The sequence below is a fragment of the Ceratotherium simum genome, chromosome 29 (genome assembly GCF_057802395.1).
Source record: "Ceratotherium simum simum isolate JZ-2026a chromosome 29, ASM5780239v1, whole genome shotgun sequence".
In the NCBI taxonomy this organism is placed as follows: Eukaryota; Metazoa; Chordata; class Mammalia; order Perissodactyla; family Rhinocerotidae; genus Ceratotherium; species Ceratotherium simum.
This window is the reverse complement of record NC_141928.1, coordinates 11165203-11186641: the sequence shown is the minus strand read 5'-3', so window position 1 is coordinate 11186641 and position 21439 is coordinate 11165203. Positions and strand designations below refer to the sequence as shown.

The 21439-nt window shown below is 41.8% G+C and overlaps 1 protein-coding gene across 3 annotated transcripts in view; it reads right to left on the bottom strand.

Moving 5' to 3' along the window:
* GOLGA1 (golgin A1) overlaps nucleotides 1-21439 on the bottom strand; it is a 45457-nt gene that overhangs the window by 14180 nt on the left and 9838 nt on the right. The window contains exons 6-15 of one of the 3 annotated variants that reach the window (XM_004423443.3): nucleotides 20629-20726; nucleotides 19196-19228; nucleotides 16827-16955; nucleotides 16342-16511; nucleotides 15780-15891; nucleotides 7570-7695; nucleotides 5673-5768; nucleotides 2276-2371; nucleotides 1182-1331; nucleotides 318-413 (exon numbers count right to left, since the gene is read on the bottom strand). In XM_004423443.3, coding sequence (XP_004423500.1) covers nucleotides 318-413; nucleotides 1182-1331; nucleotides 2276-2371; nucleotides 5673-5768; nucleotides 7570-7695; nucleotides 15780-15891; nucleotides 16342-16511; nucleotides 16827-16955; nucleotides 19196-19228; nucleotides 20629-20726 — 1106 coding nt within the window. The remainder of the gene's footprint in view (nucleotides 1-317; nucleotides 414-1181; nucleotides 1332-2275; nucleotides 2372-5672; nucleotides 5769-7569; nucleotides 7696-15779; nucleotides 15892-16341; nucleotides 16512-16826; nucleotides 16956-19195; nucleotides 19229-20628; nucleotides 20727-21439) is intronic. The other 2 variants (XM_087419096.1, XM_087419097.1) reach the window with 2 other exon arrangements.

Genomic DNA, 21439 nt, shown 5'->3' with positions numbered 1-21439 from the left:
GTTGCGTGTCATAGCTGCACATCCTGCTAGTTGCTGTATGTGGGACGCGGCCTCAGCATGGCCGGAGAAGCAGCGCGTCGGTGCGAGCCCGGGATCCGAACCCGGGCCGCCAGCAGTGGAGCGCGCGCACCTAACCACCAAGCCACGGGGCCGGCCCCCAAGAGGTAACAATTTCTAGTAAATGCCTAACAGAACTATCGAACAAATGCCAGTTCCACTCCTCCTCCACTTTAAGTACAGAACTTTCACTTGGCTGCTCCAAATACATACGAACGAGACATGACACTTTTCTGAAACTGATTCAATTAGATAAATACCTTTAGCTTCTTTAGTTCAAGTTGGTGATGCTGTAAAGAACATTCACATTCATTCTTACTTTCTTTAAGGGCTGCATTTTCTTGCTCCAGCTCTCTCTGCAAATTGAGAAAAGCATATAGAAAAAGAAAAGGTCTTGACCATATTTCCCTTGGGTACAGTCCTATGTCTTTGACATGGAATCATTTTTTTTTTTCCCATAAGGAAGATCCACTCTGAGCTAACATCTGTTGCCAATCTTCCTCTATTTTGTATGTGGATCACCACCATGGCATGGCTTCATTAGTAGCGTAGGTCCATGCCCAGGATCTGAACCCCCGAACCTGGGCTGCTTAAATGGAGCACGCCAGACTTAACCACTATGCCACAGGGCTGGCCCCACCATGGAATCTTTAAAAATTCCAACCCCCCTTTTTTTGTCACTGCAGGGAGATGAGAATGGGGGTGGAAGTCAGAAAAGAGAGCCAGCCACCTGACAAACTCCTCACAGGAAGAAATAAGGCACTTGATCCTGAAGACTGTGGAACAGAGAGGGGGACCAGCGAAAGGGAGAAGCCATTAGGAAAGAACAATATAAATTCTAGACAGACAGTGGGAGAAGCTGGTGGGACTGGTCAGGAAGGGACAGGAAGTCCCTGTGCAGCCCAAGGAAGAAGAAAACCCATCTGTTCTGGGGTTTCTGTAAAAAGTAGCCCTTTCACATCCAGTCTCACGAGCAGGTGTCTTGTTAGGGAGATATCACTGCTCAAAAAAGCGGTTTCCTAGTTCAGAGGGGGGCTGGTCTTCTTCCCGTCAAACTACTTGGCAGCCCAGCCACACAGGAACCCGGTGCGCTCGTGCCCGGCCTCACTCCTGTCCGCACTCGCCACTTCCCGCTCTGCGGCTGTCTGCTCGGCCGCCCGAGCTCTCTCTAGGGCAGCGAGCTGGGCCTCTAGCGCGTGGATGCGCTCCCTGCACTGCTGCTCCACAGCGAGGACCTGCTGCTGGGCACGGCTGCTCTCCTTGCTTGTGGCGGCCTGCAGGGGTACCAGAGGACAGCTACTCACGGTGACAATGGGGGCCTTATTCTCTCCCCTGGGGACCCAAAGATGGGTGTCCGATAGAAACAACTCTCCTTCCTGACCTCCTTCAGCCTGGGTGCTGCTAACGTCCCCCTCTGTACACTCTGCCTACTGCCCCTGGCCTGCTCAGGAGCTGGAGTTTGGGATTAGTCTTGGTGCTGGGGGAACAGCTTTGGGCACCAGCCAGTCCTAAGACACAGCCCTCCTTCACCCTACTCAGTGCCACCCTCTATGGCTGAAGCGTTTCCTGGAAGCAGTAGACTGAACACAGTGACAGAGAACAAGGGCTTTGACCTAAGAAAAATGTGAGTTCTGCCATTTGCTAGCTAGGAGACCATAGCTAATGACTGGGTCCTTCTGAGCCTGCTTCCTCTAGAGAACGATGATAACAGCACATCCGTCTTAGGTCTCCTGCAAGGACTAAATGCAAACATGTGCAGAGAACTTAGCACAGTGCCCAGGACACGGCAAACATGCCATAAAAGCTGTTTTTATTTCTCTAGTTTCTAACTCAACACCCCACCTAGGGGCTGTACGGCCGGCCAAGTCCTCACTGTCTTCTCCCCAAAGCCAGTACCTGCTCTCCACAGCCCTGGCTGGAAGCTGAGGTACGCCTGCCAGTGGAGCTACTACCTCGAACAGTCCCAGAAGCAGGCTGGGCCCTAGGGCCAGCTGTCAGGCGCGCCTTAGCCAGCCTCTCCTCTCTGGGTAACTCAGGTCCTCCAGCACATCCTGACTCCCTCTATCTGCACTGCCCCGCTGTTCACATTCAGCACAACTGGATCTAAGGTCGGGTCCGGGTACCACGCCAGAAGCTGGGAGTGAGTCTGGGGCATGTGCAAGGGCATAAGGGGAGAGCATCAAGGGCCTGGAACACAGCAGCCACAATAACCACTTACAAGCTCCTGAATCTGAGCTTCTTGAGCTGCCACGATGTCACTGCTCTGTTTTAGCTTCTCCTCAGAGGCCTGCAGGCTCTGCTCTAGTTCTTGTACCTGAGGAGGAAACAGAAGCACTCTTTCATTCAAAAGAAACTGAACAGTAGTAACAAACTGCTTTAAGTCATAAAACAGGTACATTACAGAAAATTTTTAAATTAGAAAAAAGATACCCATAAGTCTTACCAATATAAAGCACTACCATTCTAATGTATTTTCTTCCAGTCTATTTTACGACTTTGTTTTTTTATTGTGAAATTTTTGTTGTACATTAGTGTTTGTCAGTCACCATATAAATGCATCCTTTTACCCCTTGTGCCCATTCCCCACCCCCCTTTGCCCCAGGTAACCACCAATCAGTTTTCTCTGTCCGTGTGTTAGTTTATCTTCCACATATGAGTGAAATCATGTGGTGTTTGTCTCTCTCTTTCTCGCTTATTTCCCTTAACATAATACCCTCTAGGTCCATCCATGTTGTTGCAAATGGGACGATTCTGTCATTTTTTTATGGCTGAGTAGTATTCCATTGTATATATATATACCACATCTTCTTTATTCAGTCATCAGTCGAGGGACACTTGGGTTGCTTCCATGTATTTTATGACCTTTTTAAACAACTTTTTATACAATTCTAGTAAAACTCTATATTTTTCCTCCTCACTCAAGTTTCCTTCTGTGTTTCCACGTAGTCTTCAGACCTTGGATTGTTTCCTCAAAGGGTGTTTCATAATTTACTGAATTGCTGCCTACCGTGCTGGCACGTGGGTTGTTTTCCATTTCCCCATCTAAAATAAGGCAGCAGTTAACATCTTTATGCAACATTTTTTGACCTGGGTTGAATCACTTGCTTAGGATAGATTACCAGAAGTGGGATTACTGCTCATGATACAAACTTAGGTTTCACTCACTCCACAGATATCGACCAAGCCTGACTAGGTCCTTGGCACTGCACTGGGACATGAGGCAGGCCCAGCGGACAGGACGACACGCTGCCCAGCACTGAGCTCAACCTGGCTCTCTAACAGGACATTTTTATCTGACTCAAGCTATCTTTGCCAATTTCTCTTATAAAGTCCTCTTGTTTGTTGAATAAGGTCCAACCTTGGGGAACTTGATTATGCAAACATACACACAAGGAAGGCTGCAGCTTTGTCAGGAGAGGCAAGGACCCAATGAGAGGATATATTTAGGTCTCATCGTTCTTCCTATACAGTCACATGTAAGATTCAACTGAAACAACCCCATGAGAATAGTGTGAGTATTTCCATAGAGGAGAACAGTAATGTTACTCATCCACTGTCATGAATTCTCTTTGTGGTAGAGCCTAGCCAAAAAGCTAGGACTGAAACCTAGCTTTTTAAACTCCTGAGTTCAGAAAATATCTACCCAAGTCCCAATTTAGAGGCAGAGCTCAAGAAAGATTCAGATCCTCAAAAGGTTAAGTATAGAGTCATCATATGACCTGGCAACTCCATTCCCAGGTATACCCCCATGAGAAATGACAGCATGAGCCCACACAAAAATCTTGTTCACAGCACTACACTAACGTTCACAGCAGCACTATTCACAATAGCCAGAAAGGTGGAAACAACCCAAATGTCCATCTACAAAAGAATGGATAAACAAAACGTATTATATACATACAATGAAATGAAAGTCTTAAAAAGGCTTATTCAGCCTTAAAAAGGAATGACATTCTGACACATGCTGCAACGTGGATGAACTCTGAAGATATTATGCTAAGTGAAATAAGCCAGACACAAAAGGACAAATATTGTATGATTCCACTAATATCACGTACAGAGAGTCATCAAATTCACAGACAGAAAGTTGAATGGTGGCTACCAGGGGCCGGTGGGAGGAGAGAATGGGGAGTTACTGTTTTAATTGGTACAGAGTTACAGTTTGAAAAGATGATAAAGTTCTGGAGACGGATGGTGGTGATGGTTGCACAACAACGTGAATGTACTTTTTTTTTTTTTGTGAGGAAGACCAGCCCTGAGCTAACATCCATGCCAATCCCCTTCTTTTTTTGCTGAGGAAGACCAGCTCTGAGCTAACATCTATTGCCAATCCTCCTCCTTTTTTTCCCCCAAAGCCCAAGTAGATAGTTGTATGTCATAGCTGCACATCCTTCTAGTTGCTGTATGTGGGACGCGGCCTCAGCATGGCCGGAGAAGCGGTGCATCGGTGCGCGCCCGGGATCTGAACCCGGGCCGCCAGCAGCGAGTGCGCGCACTTAACCGCTAAGCCACTGGGCCAGCCCAACGTGAATGCACTTAATGCCACTGAATTATACACCGAGACATGGTTAAAATGCTAAATTTTATGTTATATATATTTTACAACAGTAAAAAAACAGAAATAGTTAGAACTGAATTATAATAAAACAAACAAAACTGTATTAAGAGAAAAGTATAGTTTTAAATATATTTATCAGGAAATAAGAAAGATTTTAAAAACGAGCTAAGCATTTGCCACGGTCTGAATGTTTGTGTCTCCCTAAAATTCATATGTTGAAATCCTAATGCCTGATGGGATGGTATTAGGATACAGGGCCTTTGGGAAGAGCTCAGGTCATGAAGGTGGAACTCTCATGAATGGGATTAGTGTTCTTATAGAGAGGCCCCACAGAGATCCCTTGCCCCTTCCGCCACTCCATTCTCATTAAACTGGCAAAAAAATTAAAAGGCTGGGATGTGCCACTGCTGGAAAAGGCAGAGATGCAGATATAGGGACCCTCGTGCATGCTGGGGGAGTAAAGCCAGGTGCAGCCCTTCTGGGAATATTCTTGTCCTACTTAGTCACGTGAGGTCATATGCACTCTCTATCCTTAAGGAACAGGGACAAGGATGTTCACTGCAGTGTAATCTGTGGTGACAGAAAGAAGAAGGCAATCTGGATGTCTAACATCTAGTAGATAACTACAAAGTAGAGTAGGTAAGTTCAATGAGGTGGACACAGATAGAAGCTGGGGCACTGGAAAGTAACAGAGAAGACATATGCAGAGCTATGTCATTTACCTAAATTAACATACATGCACTCAAAACAATGCCACCCATTTTAAGGTAACCCAACAATAAAAGGATCTCTATTAACCACATTAGAATGGTTTCCTAAGGGAGGGAGGGGAACAGGGATAAAAAGGAATAAACAAACACAAGAACAACTTTGTGTGGAGCAATGATGGTGATGAGGCAAGAATGAAGAAAATGACTAACCCAACCTTGTATAAGTAAGATCCAAAAAACAGTCCCTTTGAAAGAAAACCCTTGACCCGAGGGGATTCTCAGCCACAACCGCGTCATCCCACCAGGTTAGCACCCATACACAGGAATCACGGGACTGAGGCCAGTACCCGAGTCTCCAGGACGTCAAGGGCCTGGGCCTGGCTGCTTCTGGCTGCCAAGAGCTGCTGCCTGGTGTCCTCCAAATTCTGCTCAGCAACCATTTTCTGTAAGTAGAAAGAAGAGTAAAAGAAAACAGTCGTTTCTCCATTGAATAAATATTTACTGATATCTAAAACATACTATGATTTGTGTGAGGCACAAGGGACACACATACATTTTTAAAAAATAACAGCTGAGATAAAATTCACATATCATAAAGTACACAGAGATAAATTTGACACAGTCCTTTGACCTTGAGGCTGGGGTAAAAGACTAACAAAAAAATTATATAATAGAGTGCAATAAGTGCCCACAAAGAAGGAGCAAAGAGCAGGAAATACAGCCTCAGGAAAGTGGGAGGCTTTACAATTCACAGGTGGCGGGGTGGGGGGTGCACACAGGCAGAGGGATGATCAACGGAGGCGTGAAACAGCCTGGGACACTCAGGGAGCTACAAGTTGCCAAAAGTTAAAGTGATGGTGGATTCAGGTCAAGAAACAAGAGTAGAAAATTAGGCAACAGGCCAGAACATGAGAAACTTTTTATGCTACAGAAAGGAGTTTGAATTTAATTCTGTAGGCAATATTTTTCAAAGTGGGGTGGTCCAAACACTGGCACTAGACTTACTTGCGGGGGAGGGCTGGCTGTTAAACTTGAGGCCTCACTCCAAGCCTACTGAAATCAGAACTTCTGAGGGGAGGGCCAGAGATATATACTTTAAACAAACTCCCCAAAGAACTCCTATGCATACTAAACTTTATTAATAATGATGACGGTACACTAATAATGATTATACTATTAATAGCTGAAATATACAGAGACCTCCCAACCCCACTATGTTCTAAGTCTCATTCGAAGCACTTCACAGACTGTAACTCATTTAATCCTAACGATAATTCTATGCCTTTGATACAATTATTAGCCCTATTTTACAGAGGCAGAAAACAAACACAAGAGATTAAGTTACTTGCTCTAAGTCACAAACTAGAAGGTAGAGGAGGCGAGATATAAACCTAGGTAGCCTGGTTCTAGAAATCAATTTATACCCTAGAACCCACATTACATTCACTGTAGACTGTAGGGGAGTTGTGGAAGCTCTGTAAGGGAGTGATGTGGTCAGAAATGTTGTTGAGGAAGATCAGTTTGGCAGTGAGTGTGGAAGACTATGTCAGAGGGTGAAAGAGGAGAGACTGATGGTGGGCAGGCAAGTGTGGAGACTTCTAATATAGACTAGGCTAGAGGTGCAGGAAGCCCTGAAGTACAGCAGTGGCAGTGGAGAGGGAGATATTTAGTTGAAACTAACTGAAGACAGAAAATGAGGGTCTAATCAAGGCCCAAGGCCTTAGCTTTGTCACCTTTGTCGTGGTGAGGCCAATCACTGGCATACAGAGAGAAGGAGCAGCAGAATGTGGGCAGACGAGCTCAGACCTGATGAGAAAGCAAGTTCACCTACACCACTGGGCAAAAGCCCAATCCGCTCAATAGTCTCCTTCAGCTAAGGAGAGTCTGTTCGCTGCCCTATTTTCCTTGGCCAATGAAAGTGCAAAAGGGTGGAGAAGGAGAGCAGGGTGGTAAGACAAGACAGACCAAGTGGCGTAAATCATTAGATGGGGTTTATTGGTGACGAGGATGGTATTTGCTCATATGTATCTCTGAACGAAGTTCTCTCTTTCCCTGAGGAAAACATGTCACACACAGGTGACATGAGGCTGTTTTTGCTGACAGCAGGACAATCAAAAGTTGGGGACAGTGCTCTTCTCACCAAGCTCTTTGCAGACTCTCCGGCTCTGAAACTCTAGGATTTTGTGAAATCTCCAGTGTTACCATTGCTTTCCCAACACTGGCCAGCCCAAAGAGAGCTACTACCTCTTTCAGGAGTTCCCGCACATGTTCTTCTCCTGAGAAGTTCTGCTCCAGTCTCTTTTCCAAGGACGCAACCTTCTCCTGCAAATGTGTGATGAGTTTTTCTTTCTCTTGAGTTTCAGCAGTGACCTGCAAGTGAAAGCAGAGATTACACTACATTATAAACCCTTTCTCCCTCCCTTCCTGTCTCCTCTAGGACCATCACTATTTCTCTGAAATTCTGTTCTCCACTGCATCCTACAAGAACACACAGCCAGGATATCTTCCCTGAAAACAGTACATAAAAGAGACAAGATCAGAACCCTGCATGACTCAGGCATCCAGCTCAGACCTAGTGCAGCAAGAGGCAAACACTCACCCCAATTTAAGCAACTGACAATCCGGGAAGGAACATGGCTATTACCTCTGTGGAATCTAGCCAGGACTCTGGGAAGATGCTCCTCCTCTTTAAAACAATCAGATCGTATTGTCATGATCTACTAGCCAAAGGAATGCTCCTCCTCCCACTCTCACTGAGTATATATTTAATCCTATTAATCCAGAGTCCAACAGGACCTACATCTTTACCCCAGATGCCAAAAACCAGCAGAGGCAGTCCCACTCAAGAAGCTCCCAGACAGCCCTACAACGACCTAAGAACAATGCTCCTTGAAACATGGGGCTGGATGAAGCACGTCCATAGCTGCCTTAAAGCCAAAGAGAGAACTTCTGAAACAAATGATATTCACCCTGCCCCACAGCAGACCTGGTGGGTACCTCACACCTTGGCCCCAGACCAAGAGCTGCCCACTTACTTATTTCAGTCTATCTCTTTAGCAATGGCAGTAGTGGTGGTGGTGGTGGGTTGGGACTAACTTTGTTCCATTCACGCTCAATGTCAAAGCAGAGGATCCAGGAAGCTTTGAATATGTAAGTTCTTAGATCCCTAGTGGTTCTTGTACTCTCCTCTCCAAAAAAAGGTCATATGGCATCAACATCTCATTGTGAAGACTTGAATCTCCTCACATATACTCTGCTCCCTCAAATTCCCTCACCTTATGCTTCTGTTGCTCCATCTCAAGCCAGAGACTTTCATGTTTAGCTTGCAACCCAGCCAATCTCTCCTCAGATTAGGATGTAGTAACTTGGGCCTAGGGTTTTGGGAAGAAGCACTTGCCGTTCTGAATTCTCATAGGGTGACAACACAGGTAGTGCACGGGAAGTTTGAAGAATGGATTCAGGATCCCCTAATTCAATAAACCCTTATCAATACTCTGTGTTGTCTTCTGGGGATACAATCAGACAGAGTACCTGACCCACAGAAGCATGGAGGCTGGTGGTGGACATACATACAGCTAATTATAAAACAATAAAATCATGCTGTAACAGAGGACATACAAGGTGCTATGAGAGATCAGAGCAAGGAGGGATTAACTGTTTGGGGCAATCAGATCAGGCCTCCTAAGCATGCAAGTCCAGGTGGAAAGTGGTGGGAGGGAAACAAGCACTCTGAGTAAAGGGCAGCATGTGCAAAGGAGTAACAGACAAGTTCAGCACGACCAAGGGGCAGGGTGAAGACAACTCCCAAGTCTGTAGCTCAGACACCTGGATGAATGGTAACATTATGCAAGGCAGAAAACAGGAGGGAGAGGGCATCTGATGGGAAAGAAAAACAGTTTTGGCCATGTTGACCCATCTTTATGGGTCTCTTACTAATAATGTTAATAATAGCAATAGTAATAATCGTAATAGCATGGTGCAGCACCAGCAGCTATAGTTTGCAGAACATGTGTAAGCACTTCCCATTACCTCTAGTCCTTACAACCAACCTTCATTGTGTCCATTCATAAGGAAATGCACCTTAGGGACTAGCCCCAAAGCACACACTTTAGTGACAGAAACCCAGGTCTTCTGGATCTAAAGCCTGTACTCATTCTGCTACCCATCAATCTGAACTTGAGAGATACAAGTGACCCTTTCCAGTGAAAATCAAAAGAACAAATAAGTCTTATACAAGTCATTGTGTTAGGCAGAGTTAGGGACAGAAAAAGAATCAGTCGCCAATTTCCACTGAGTTTTCTTGTGCACCATATCCCACATGGAGCTCTCCTCTCCACTCTGGCTGCTTTACCTGAGGCCCTTAGCACCTAATGTGCTATAGCTAACACCATACTCAATGGTGAGAAACTCAAAGCTTTCCCACTAAGATCAGGTACAAGGCAGGACATCCCCTCTCACCACTCCTCTTCAACATTGTGCTGGAAGTCCTTGCTAATGCAATAAGGCGAGAAAAGGAAATAAAGGGTATACAGATTGGGAAAGAAAACATAAAACTGTCTTTTTTGAAGATGACATGATTGTCTATGTAGAAAATCCAAATGAACTGACAAAAAAACTCCCAGAACAGGATACAAGGTTAATACCAACAATGAACAAGTGAAATCTGAAATTAAAAACACAACACCATTTGCATTAACACCCTTAAAAATGAAAAACTTAGGTATAAATCTAACAAAATAGGTCTAAGATCTATATGAGGAAATCTATAAAACTCTGATGTATGAAATTTAAAAAAACTAAATAAATGGAGAGATAGTCCATGTTCACAGATAGGAAGACTCAATACTGTCAAGATGTCAGTTCCTCCCAACTTGATCTATAGATTCAATGCAGTCCCAATCAAAATCCCAGCAAGTTATTTTATGGATATCAACAAACTGATTCTAAAGTTTATATGGAGAGGAAAAAGACCTAGAACAGCCAACACAATATTGAAGGAGAAGAACAAAGCTGGAGGACTGACACTGACTTCAACACTTACTAAAAGCTACAGTAATCAAGACAGTGCGGTACTGGCAAAAGAAGAGACAAACAGATCAATGGAACTGAAGAGAGAGCCCAGAAACAGACCCCCATAAGTATAGTCAACTAATCTTTAACAAAGGAGCAAAGGCAACACAATGGAGCAAAGATAGCCTCTTCAACAAATGGTGCTGGAACAACTGGACATCCACATGTAAAAAAGTAAATCTAGACATAGACTTTACATCCTTCATAAAAATTACCTCAAAATGGATAACAGAACTAAAGGTAAAACTCGAAACTATAACACTCCTATAAGATAAAATAGGAGAAAACCTAGATGACCTTCCGTATGACAATGACTTGTTAATAAATACAACACCAAAGGCATGATCCATGAAAGAAATAATTGATAAGCTGGACTTCATCAAAATTAGAAACTTCTGCTATGCAAAGAACGATGTCAAGAGAATGAGAAGACAAGCCATAGGCTGGACGAAAATATCTGCAAAAGACACATTTGATACAGGAGTGGTATCCAAAATATAAAAGAAATTCTTACAACTCAACAATAAGAGGAAAAAAAACCCTTGGCAGTAAGAAAACAACAGAATAAGGCAAAGAAAAAACTATAAGAATTGGAAAGAAACAAAACTGTGTTTATTTATAGATGATATGATTGTTATTAAAGAAACTCAAAGACTCTATAGATTCATTACTAAGCTTAATAAGAATAAGGGGTGCAAAAAAAATCAATATACAAAAATAACAGTATTTCTATATGTCAGCAACAAATACAAAAAGTAATTTTTAAAATGACACAATTTAGGGGCTGGCCTGGCAGTGCAAGCGGTTAAGCGTGTGCTCCGCTGCATCGGCCCAGGGTTCACTGGTTCAGATCCCGGGCGTGCACCGATGCACCGCTTGTCAGGCCATGCTGTGGTGGCATCCCATGTAAAGTGGAGGAAGATGGGCATGGAGGTTAGCCCAGGGCCAGTCTTCCTCGGCAAAAAGAGGAGGATTGGCAGATGTTAGCACAGGGCTGATCTCCTCACAAAAAAAATAAATAAATAAAATGACACAAATTAGAAGTGGTATAAAAGAATTAAAGCACCTTGGAATAAATTTAACATAGATAACAAACCTTTACGGAGAAAATTACAAAACCTTTCTGAGAATCATTTAAAAAAAAACAAAAAGCAATACTGAATATCTGGAGAGACAGACCATGTTCTTGGATAAGAAAACTCACATTTTAAAGTAATCAATGCTCCCCAAACGTATCTACAGATTCAACGCAATTCCAATCAATACCCCAACAGGTTTTTTTTTTTAGGAGCTTGACAAGCTATTCTGTGGAAGAGCAAAAGGCCAAAAATATTCAAAATATTCCTAAAAAAGAAGTAGGTGGGGAGACTTGTCTTACCAGACACCAAGACTTATCCTAATACTACAGCTAGTAAGGCAATGTATAGGATCGTGCAAACACTACAGTGGCATACACCCCAAAGCCCAGGAGTGGTTCCACATACATATGGAAAACTGAATTGTGACAAAGCTGGCACTGCAGATCAGTGAGCAAAAAACAGATTTCTCAATACATGGTACCAAAACAATAAAAAAAATTAAGATAAAGATCTCTTTCTCACACCAAAATCACATTTTAGGCATATTAAAGACTTGAATATAAAAGGCAAAACTATAAAACTTTCAGATAATAATACATATAGGAGAATAATGTTATGATCCTGAGTGAGGAAAGATTTCTTAAAAAATACAAAAGCATAAACTTAAAGGAAAATAAATTCAACTGTACTAAAATTAAGAGCATATGTTCATCAGAAGAGACCATAAAGAGTGTGAAGACAAGCCCAAAACTGAAAGACATTTGCAACCCACATAATTGACAAAGGAGCATCGTAGCCAGGATATATATAAAGAATACAATTAAGAAAAAGACATAAAATGCAATAGAAGATGAGCAAAAGATTTGAACCAGCACGTCACAGAAGAGCATGAACGACTGATAAACATACTAAAAGATGTTCAACTTCATTAGTAACTTGGGAAAAGCAAATTAAAATCACAGTGAGAGAATATTTCATACTCACTAGACTGGCAAAAATTAAGCTTGACAATATCCCATATTGGCAAGGAAGCAGAACATCTCAAAATCTTGTATGCTGCTGGGGAGACTATGTAAATTCCCCTATATAACTACTAGGGGAAAAAACTGGGCATTATCTAGTAAAGTTGAAAAAGTACAAATCTTTTGACCCAACCTTTTCACATCTCAAATATACTCTCACACAGACAGATGAAAGTTCACAGCAGACAGCAACTAGAAGGATGTGCAACTATGACATACAACTATCTACCGGGGCTTTGGGGAAATAAAAAAAAAGGAGGAGGATTGGCAATAGATGTTAGCTCAGAGCCAGTCTTCTTCAGCAAAAAGAGGAGGATTAGCATGGATGTGAGCTCAGGGATGATCTTCCTCAAAAAAAAAAAAACAAAGTTCACAGCAGGCTTGTTTGTAAAAGACCAGAAATACCCTAATGTCCATTGTCAACAGAAAAGATAATTAAATTCTGGGATCTTCATACTATACCGAGGAGAAAAGAATAAATTATAGCTGCATGTGTCCACATGAATGTTTTCCAGGAACACAATGTTGAGCACAAAAAGCTAGTTTTAGAATACCTACAGCATGATTTCATTTATATAACATTAACAAGCATGGAAAATGAAAGAAGATACTGTTTAGGGATAAAATATGGTAAAATGATAAAGCAAAGCAAGGAAATGGAACAACTTCTGGATAGTGCTTACTTATGAAGGAAAAAGGAATGGGATGGAATAGTGAAGGACATACCAGGAACCTCAATGATAACCATACTGTTCTTTTTCTTAACTTGGGCGGTAGCTACATGGGGCTTCACTGCCTTGTTAAACTCTCTGACTTATATTTTATAAATATTCTATCTACTCAACATTAATAAGGACAACAACAAAACTGACTTCAAACTCATGATCTTCATGATAAAACTGCCCTTCCTCTAATGCTCTCTTAGCCTAACGATTGACAGTATCAGCCACTAACTTGATAAAGCCAGAAACCCAGAAATCATCCCTAATACCTCCTTTTCTCTTGCTCCCCTTCTATATTTACTACATTGGCAAGTGGCTCAGTCTCCTCACTATATCTTAAATTTGTCTACTCCCCCATTATCTTCACCAACACTCTTGTCAAAGCCACCATCTCACGCCTGGACAACCACCAAGAGCGTTCTAACTGGAAACCCTTTCAATTTTCCTCCTAAGAGCCAGAGTAATCTTCTCCCTTACTGTGTCACCCTTCCAGCCTTCTTCCAGTTCCTTCAATGTGCTAATCCTTTTATGGCCTCAGAGATTCTAGGTTTATTATTTTTGTTGTTCCCTGTTTGAAATCACCCCCCTCATCCCTTCCCCTCCAGCCTCAGCAGTTCACCTCACTTCAAGTGTTACCTACTCAAGGGGTGTTCTATGACTCCAAGGCTAGATCGGATCTGATGCCTTCTTGTAGGATCTCACGGCATTCTGTAGTTTTCCCTCACAGCATGCACCACAGTTTTAATTATATATTTATGTGATTATCGATTAATGTCTGACTTCCCCTCTGGACTATAAGTTCCACAAAGGCAAAGGTGGTATCTGTTTTGCTCACCATAGTACTTCTAACACCCAGCACAGAGCACAGAGCCTGACACATAGTAAAGCTTAACTCTTATTTTTAGAATGAATGAGGAAACTTAGTGTGACCAAAGTCTGGAAAATAAGTTTTTCCAATTATAAAATGGATGAATGGTTCTCATTGATATCAAGGGTCCCTCGAATCCCAAAGTTTTGTGTCTGTTATCCCCTCTAACCCCACTCCCCAAATGTATCCTGTACCCTTCTGCCTTCTCTGCCTCCTGCTATCCCACCCATCCTTGAAATTCCAGTTCCTCCAGGAAGAGTTCCTTGACACCCGTACTGGAAATGCATTCTTCCTACGGCATATCTTTTGCATTTGAAAAATCTATTTCACTTATTTGGGACTTGTTGAGCTGTGAATTTTTTTCTTGTGGCCACAGGTTTGAGTTCTATAATGAAACTGTTAGCCTCTGAGAAAAAACACTGTTATGTGTCTAGATTTTCAGTTCATTGAGGGTAGAGATCTTGTACCACAGTCCTTCATTCACGTAAGATCTCTTTACTGGGTGCTCCTTGTTGTGAGGCAGCAAAGCCCAGGAGAACAAGCATGAGTTTTGGAGTAAGACTTGGATTAGAATCCAGCTCTGTGGGCCGGCCCCGTGGCTTAGCGGTTAAGTGCGCGTGCTCCACTGCTGGCGGCCCGGGTTCAGATCCCAGGCGCACACCAACGCACCGCTTCTCCAGCCATGCTGAGGCCGTGTCCCACATACAGCAACTAGAAGGATGTGCAGCTATGACATACAACTATCTACTGGGGCTTTGGGGGAAAAAATAAATAAAAATAAATAAATAAATAAATAAATAAAAAAGAATCCAGCTCTGTCACTACTGTGTGACTCTGAACAAGGTACGAACCTCTTTTAGTTTCCATTTAGGTATCTATAAGTACAGTAACAGTTAGCTAGAAGGGATATACAGACTTCTATTCACACAAATCTTACTGTACTGTAATGATGCTGAAAATCTCTGTTGCACTTGAGATTAGTGGTTCTCAAAGGATGAGGGTAGGGTTTGCGGTACCACCTGCTGGGGGGGTGTTTTGTCATATGAGGGGAAGGGCTGGATTGCCAATGCCTGAAGGACGCTGCTGGCGTTCAGAACCTAGAGGCCAGGAAAGCCAAATGTCCTGTAATGCAAGGGACAATCATACCATACAAACTATTCCACTCAAAATGGTGAAAGAAACATACCACTGAGAAACACTACTCTATAGTCAATAAAAGTATTATTATTGTTCATCTTCATAGTCTCAGAATTTAGCACAGGCCTAGAGTAGGAGGGCAATAAATGTATGTTGGCTAAGAACCAAAAAAACAATTGTAATGAAATCATTTACGTGCTTTCGAACAAATTAGAGCCAGGTATGTCAAGGGGAACACCCTGGCCACATCAACCACGATTGTTAATGTTTTCTTATGCTCAAAGTGCATCACGTGGGACTGTAAGACACACGTGATGGTGTGCTTTGAGAATTCCTGTCAGGACAGTACTGACCTCTTCTGCTAAGCAACCCTTGTCCAGCTTCGTGGCCACTTCCATCTGAATGCAGCCTGGCTAGACCAGGAACTAAGGCAATGTGGACTGCATGAGGAGCAGAAGTTTCACCAGACACTCTGAGGTGGAAATTTCTTACAGAATTAGTTTTTACCCCACTCATGAATCTAGGAACCTGGGTCTACTCCTAGTACTCTTCTTACCTTTTGCAAATCAACGGAAAGCTGCTGAATGAATGCTTGGAGCTCTTGTTCCTTTTGCTCCAGGGCTGTGATTTTATTTTCTGCACCTGTTTTTGAAGCTGTCACACGATCTCTTCATTGAAAGAAAGCAGACAATGAACAAATTTAGGTATCTCATCTAAGACACATTCTTCCACAGGAAAAACACAGATGGCTCTTCACAGTCAGGGCTGTAAACATTAGCCATGTGAAGATTATCAGTGGAGAAGATTCCTTGGCTCTCTCTAAAGCAGAAGCCCAAAGAGAAAAATTCCACTCAGGTTTAAGCATGAAATCCTGATCTGCCTTTGGTTACTCCACAGCTTAGAAACTAAAACATACTGAATTGCTTGGCAGGGTTGGAGGGGTTCTGAGCCTAGGCAGGTGAAGGGACATGAGGGTTTGGGGTTTGGGGGTCCTGAGCCCTAGGCAGGTAAGGACAAGTCCAGAAGCCTTTGCCAGAACTGAGATCACAAACTGTTGCAATGAGCAATGGGTAAAGGCTAACACCGCTTCCCATGGGCCCCACAGACCAAGCAAGAACCTCTGTTCTTCCAGCGCTGAGTAGTGTCTCTGCAATTCTTCTAGCTTCTGGCTTAAGTCTGACGACATCTGATGGGAGGTCATCAACTCCTCCTGGGTGCGACTAAGTTCCCTGGTTCGTGCCTCCAACTCTTGCTCCATTTTCCCCAGACTTTCTTCTTTTTTTAAAAGCTGATACAAAGATATCAAGTTTCACTAGGCCACCACCAAGAAATACACTTAAAAAAAAATCTGGACCAATAAGCCAAACTTTTATAACATTTTTGTGAGGTTATAAGGGAGCTTACATGCCTAGCAGTTTAAAAAGAAAAAGGAAATAGATTTCAAACAGAACTTTTCCATTCTAATAAACTGAAAAATGTACAAATATGATTAATATCAAAGACTGCTAAGGAATGTTTATCAACAATTAGAGAGTCATGACTAGCAAAATCAGAGTAATGAATCAGCTCTTTAGGATTTAGCTACTAAAATGAAAATGCGCACCATGTGCTTTACTTTACTCAGTTCCTGCTGCTGGAACTCCTCTAATTCATCCATCTCATCTCTCCTCTGGAAAAGGTTCAAACTCTGGTTCTTCATCTCCTGTAACTGAGCTGTCAGAAACCTTTTCTCCTATGTGGAAGAAGAAGGTATCAACTCAGGCAACTAGGACATTAGAAATCCATATTTTGTGAGCAGAATTCTTAATAAAGGAAAATCTTAAGGAAATTTCTCATTAGTTGACAATAATACATTGATAATGGGAAGCTTTACAGTAATTATTTACAAAATTACCTACAAATTCTTTAAGTTAAAAATAAATATGTTTTAAATGACAGTTGTGAATAAAGGGAACAAGAGCAACAATTACTTAACACTTTAAGGTTCTTAAGTTTGATCAGCAATTTCAGATATCCATTTTACACGTCTATTCTCAGTGACACAGTGAACTGGCTGAATAACAAGAATAACTGGAGGAAGACTGAATGCCCTTTGAAAATTAGATGCATTTAAGTAGAACTGGTTTCAGCCAGCAATTGTTAGCAAGTCAACAAAAATTAGACATGACTGGTGTCAGTAGGTTACAATTTACTAAATGACAGCTTCCTGAGATGGATTCTCTTAAGGACAAACCCTTCTACTGCAGTTTCCAACTCTTGATTGAAATTAAAAGTCTAAAAGTAACTATTCCAAAAATCACAGTGGCTTCACAGACCTACATAGATGTCTCATCACTCTTTCCCAGTCTAAAATATTTCCCAACCTCTCCTTTGGGTGGAAAAAAAACGCAGAGAAAATCCCCTTAGCGAACTGAAGTGGGTTTTATTTAGTTTTGTTCTACATGGATCCCCCTTTACCATAATTTTTCAACTGCTACAATCTTACGAGTTTCTTTTAAGGCAAGAACACTTTAACCTAACCCATATCTCCATATTTAAGAAGATCATCATCAACACCATAAGTTTAAAGATTTTTCTTTTTTAAAGCACAAGTTTCTTTGGGAGACAGCTTGACTTTTCTGTAATTCTTTCCTTACATAAACATGTTAAAGCATTCTGGTAGCTTGATAATCAGATTTCTACAGAATACACAAAGAAAACTGCTAGTCTAACTTGGTGTATTATCACAAGAATGGAGCAATAATAAAACTCATCTGTTTAATAAAATTAACAGTAAATATATTTTGCAACTAAATATATTAATCTAAGAAAATTTTTCTACCATAAAGAGTAACTTAGGAGTAAGTAGTAAGCATAGAATTAGGGCTGAAGAAGTTGACTATTTATTATTTTACATTAAAATGCTTTTCTAATTGTAGGCTTGAAATTTCATCTTCCTGTTCATGTCTGGGAGCCAGGAATATATTACATAAGGCACCTACACAGTGTTACACAAGCTATGGTACTAGAATAATCAGTGTTCCTCATCTGTGTCTAGTCAAGAGGCTGTCTTATCTGCTTAATGCTGAGCCTTGAGAAATGCCCTCCCCTTCCACACTGCCTCCTCAAAAAGCATTCCTAATGTTACCAGAGTGTCAATCAGGGCCCCAGTAGGAAACAGACTCAATTTAGGTTTTTTTTTTTTTTTTTATAATTTTATTTATTTATTTTTCCCCCAAAGCCCCAGTAGATAGCTGTATGTCATAGTTGCACATCCTTCTAGTTGCTGTATGTGGGACGCGGCCTCAGCATGGCTGGAGAAGCGGTGCATCGGTGCGCGACCGGGATCCGAACCCGGGCCGCCAGCAGCGGGGCGTGCACACTTAACCGCTAAGCCACGGGGCCAGCCCTCAATTTAGGTATTTTGAGCAGAGTTTAATAACAGGACTTTTCAAAGCTCTGGGTGGGGTAAGAAGACCTAAAAGAGATAGGGGCAAAGGGATGAAGAGATTACAAGAAACCCAGGGAGAGAAACTATGTCAGAGAGTCAACCAAAGGTCCAACTGAAGCTGTGACCTCTAGCCATTGGATGCAACTAAATGGCAGGGATCTCACATGAAGATGGCTGGAGGAACACATATCCCGACCACACTCTTCCACACACAGGTCTTTCCGTGTTCTTCACTGGTGAAACCCAATTAGAAGGCAGAGGGCCATGGAGCCCTGCTGATGCAGTCCCTATCAGCCTTCAGGTACACAGCGAAAGGTAAGAGACAGGTAGAGAGTATATCGTGAGGGGAGAACAAAAGATATCCAGCATGCCCACCAAGGGAGGGGAAGATATGAGCTTTTCAAGTCAGTATCTAATTACCCAGCACCCTACTTCCAAGAGGTGGTACAGTAATCAATACACTGGGTACTAGAGAAACCATTTTCCAAGCCCTGGAGAAGAGGCCAACATTCATAATGAGAGAAAAATAACGATGAACTAACCTTTTCAAGCTGATCCATTTTTTCTGACCATTCCTAAAACAAAACAATAAAAAAGTACAGTTTCCAGGGAGAGTATCAGTAATATCAAGATTTTCAGAAAACAAAACAACCTAACTCCCCCCGAAAAGCAACCAACCAACCAAACAAAACTGCAAACAAAAAACCCCATGAAGTGAGCCTAATGTTAAGAAAGCCAAGAGTCCTAAAATGAGAAGAAAACAAACTTTATATAAAATTCTAGAACACAAATATAAGCCTGCAGATTTTTTCTAAGCAGAGCACCCAAACAAAGCTGTATCTGCTGTTCTGATGCAGCTTTTCAGCTTATTCCTGAGTGTTCTTCCCTAAGTACTATTAGTCTTTCCTGGCAGTGGGCAGCTGGGACCAGCTGAGTTGGTAACTCTGCAACTGAAGTTCAGAAAATAATTTACTGAAAGGGGGGTTCCGAAGCCCCTGATGATTATTTTCTTTCCCATTTTGATTTTAACAATACCCTTTCTGCTATCTGGTATAAGTCAGAGGAAAAGGGATTATGCCCCTTATTCACAAATCACAGAACAGGGGAAACAATAAGGGCCAAGGCCATATCCCACTTGCCTACTATCAGAATCCATTAATTTTAGGTTATTTCTTCATTTTTATACACTCATACCATAGTTAGCCACTAAGTATTGGTGAATGAGTTTTTTCCCGGCCAGTAAATGTCCTAGATGACTAATACACACTTAAAACAGGTCAACCCCATCTACTGTGGATGAAATAAATTATGCATTGTCTTAAATGAAATGTAATATAATAAACTGACCCTGTCTTAATAAATCAGGATTATCATTACAGTATCTTGATGCTTATCTTAAATTTAAAATGCCACTAAATAAAATATACTTCAAAATTATTGTAATTACCAGTAATAGTATTATTTTCCTTTCTTACTGCCATTCATTTAGCATCTTTCAATGGATGGTTCTATTGAGATTATAGGAGTTCCCCTCTGTCTAGCTGGCTGGGGTTGAAAAAACTTAGGACTAGAACTATGTACATAATGGATGATGGCTAGCTTGATAGCATCTTCTCCACTGTAAAAACCAAGTGTTTTGGGACTAGGCTTTGAGACAGTTTTTTAGAGGGTTAGAGGGCAGAGAACGTGGGACTCACCAGCACATTACGGACACACTATTTCCCTTCTCCATTTTACAAAGCTACACAGTTGCAGAGAATGATACTCTCACATTCTGGACACATTTCATGATTCTAACTGTAAAGTTTCTTGATAATTTCCCACCCTAAGGCCAAATGAAATCGCTAAGAACTTATATAGCATTTCTTTTCTCCTAGGTTGTAAATGTTTTCTACTAAGTTTGTCGTGATTTTTGAAATCCTGTCACTAAGTGAAATCCTTCCACCAGTCTTGGGCAGTGCCATATATAAAATACCTGGTCCTTTCTGGCTAATGCCAAAGCCAGTCCTTCTGCCATTTTGGCTCTGTTGGCTTGGAATGTCTCATTCTGCTCTTGAAATTTCCGCATGGAAGCTGTTAACAGAGAGGCTCTATTTGAGATATGGAAATATTTCAGAAACAGCATGACAAATAGCCCATGTGATTACAACTGTCACCTAACAAAAAAGGCCAAGGTCACATAAGTGGATCATGAGACTGGGAAAAATCAGATCGATCTCGACTTTCCCAGAATCATTTGGCCTTAGTAATAGACCACAGTTTTTTGTTTGTTTCCTGTTGTTTTTGTTTTTTTGTAATAGTCAAGTATACACATTTAGGAAGATGCCAAAAGATAACTTTTGAAATGGGACAATGATAAAACACTGAGTTAGGAAGGTTGCCAGAAGACACCAATGTTGTTGCTAAGCGATGGCTACTGCCATCTGGTATAAGTTAGAGGAAAAGAAATTATGCCCCTTAGTCACCACTTTATCAGAATTAAAAAAAAATCAAAACAAAAAAATCTTTCACTTTGTTTTCCTCAAAAAAATTTTTTTAGCATATATTACATCAACAAAAAATAACTTTCTACTACTGTTAGCATCTTTCTTGGATTGAACCCAAAAGAGAACATATGATTTAGGGCAGACTAAACAAAATGTATGTTCTATTGTTGGAAGAGTGATGAGGTTTCCCCCAGTTACTGAACACAGCAGCAATGAAGCTATGGCTAGAATCAAAGTCTCTTAATCTAGGCCCAGGGGCCAGGCACTAGATTTTACTAAAATCTAAGGGCAGCCGATAAA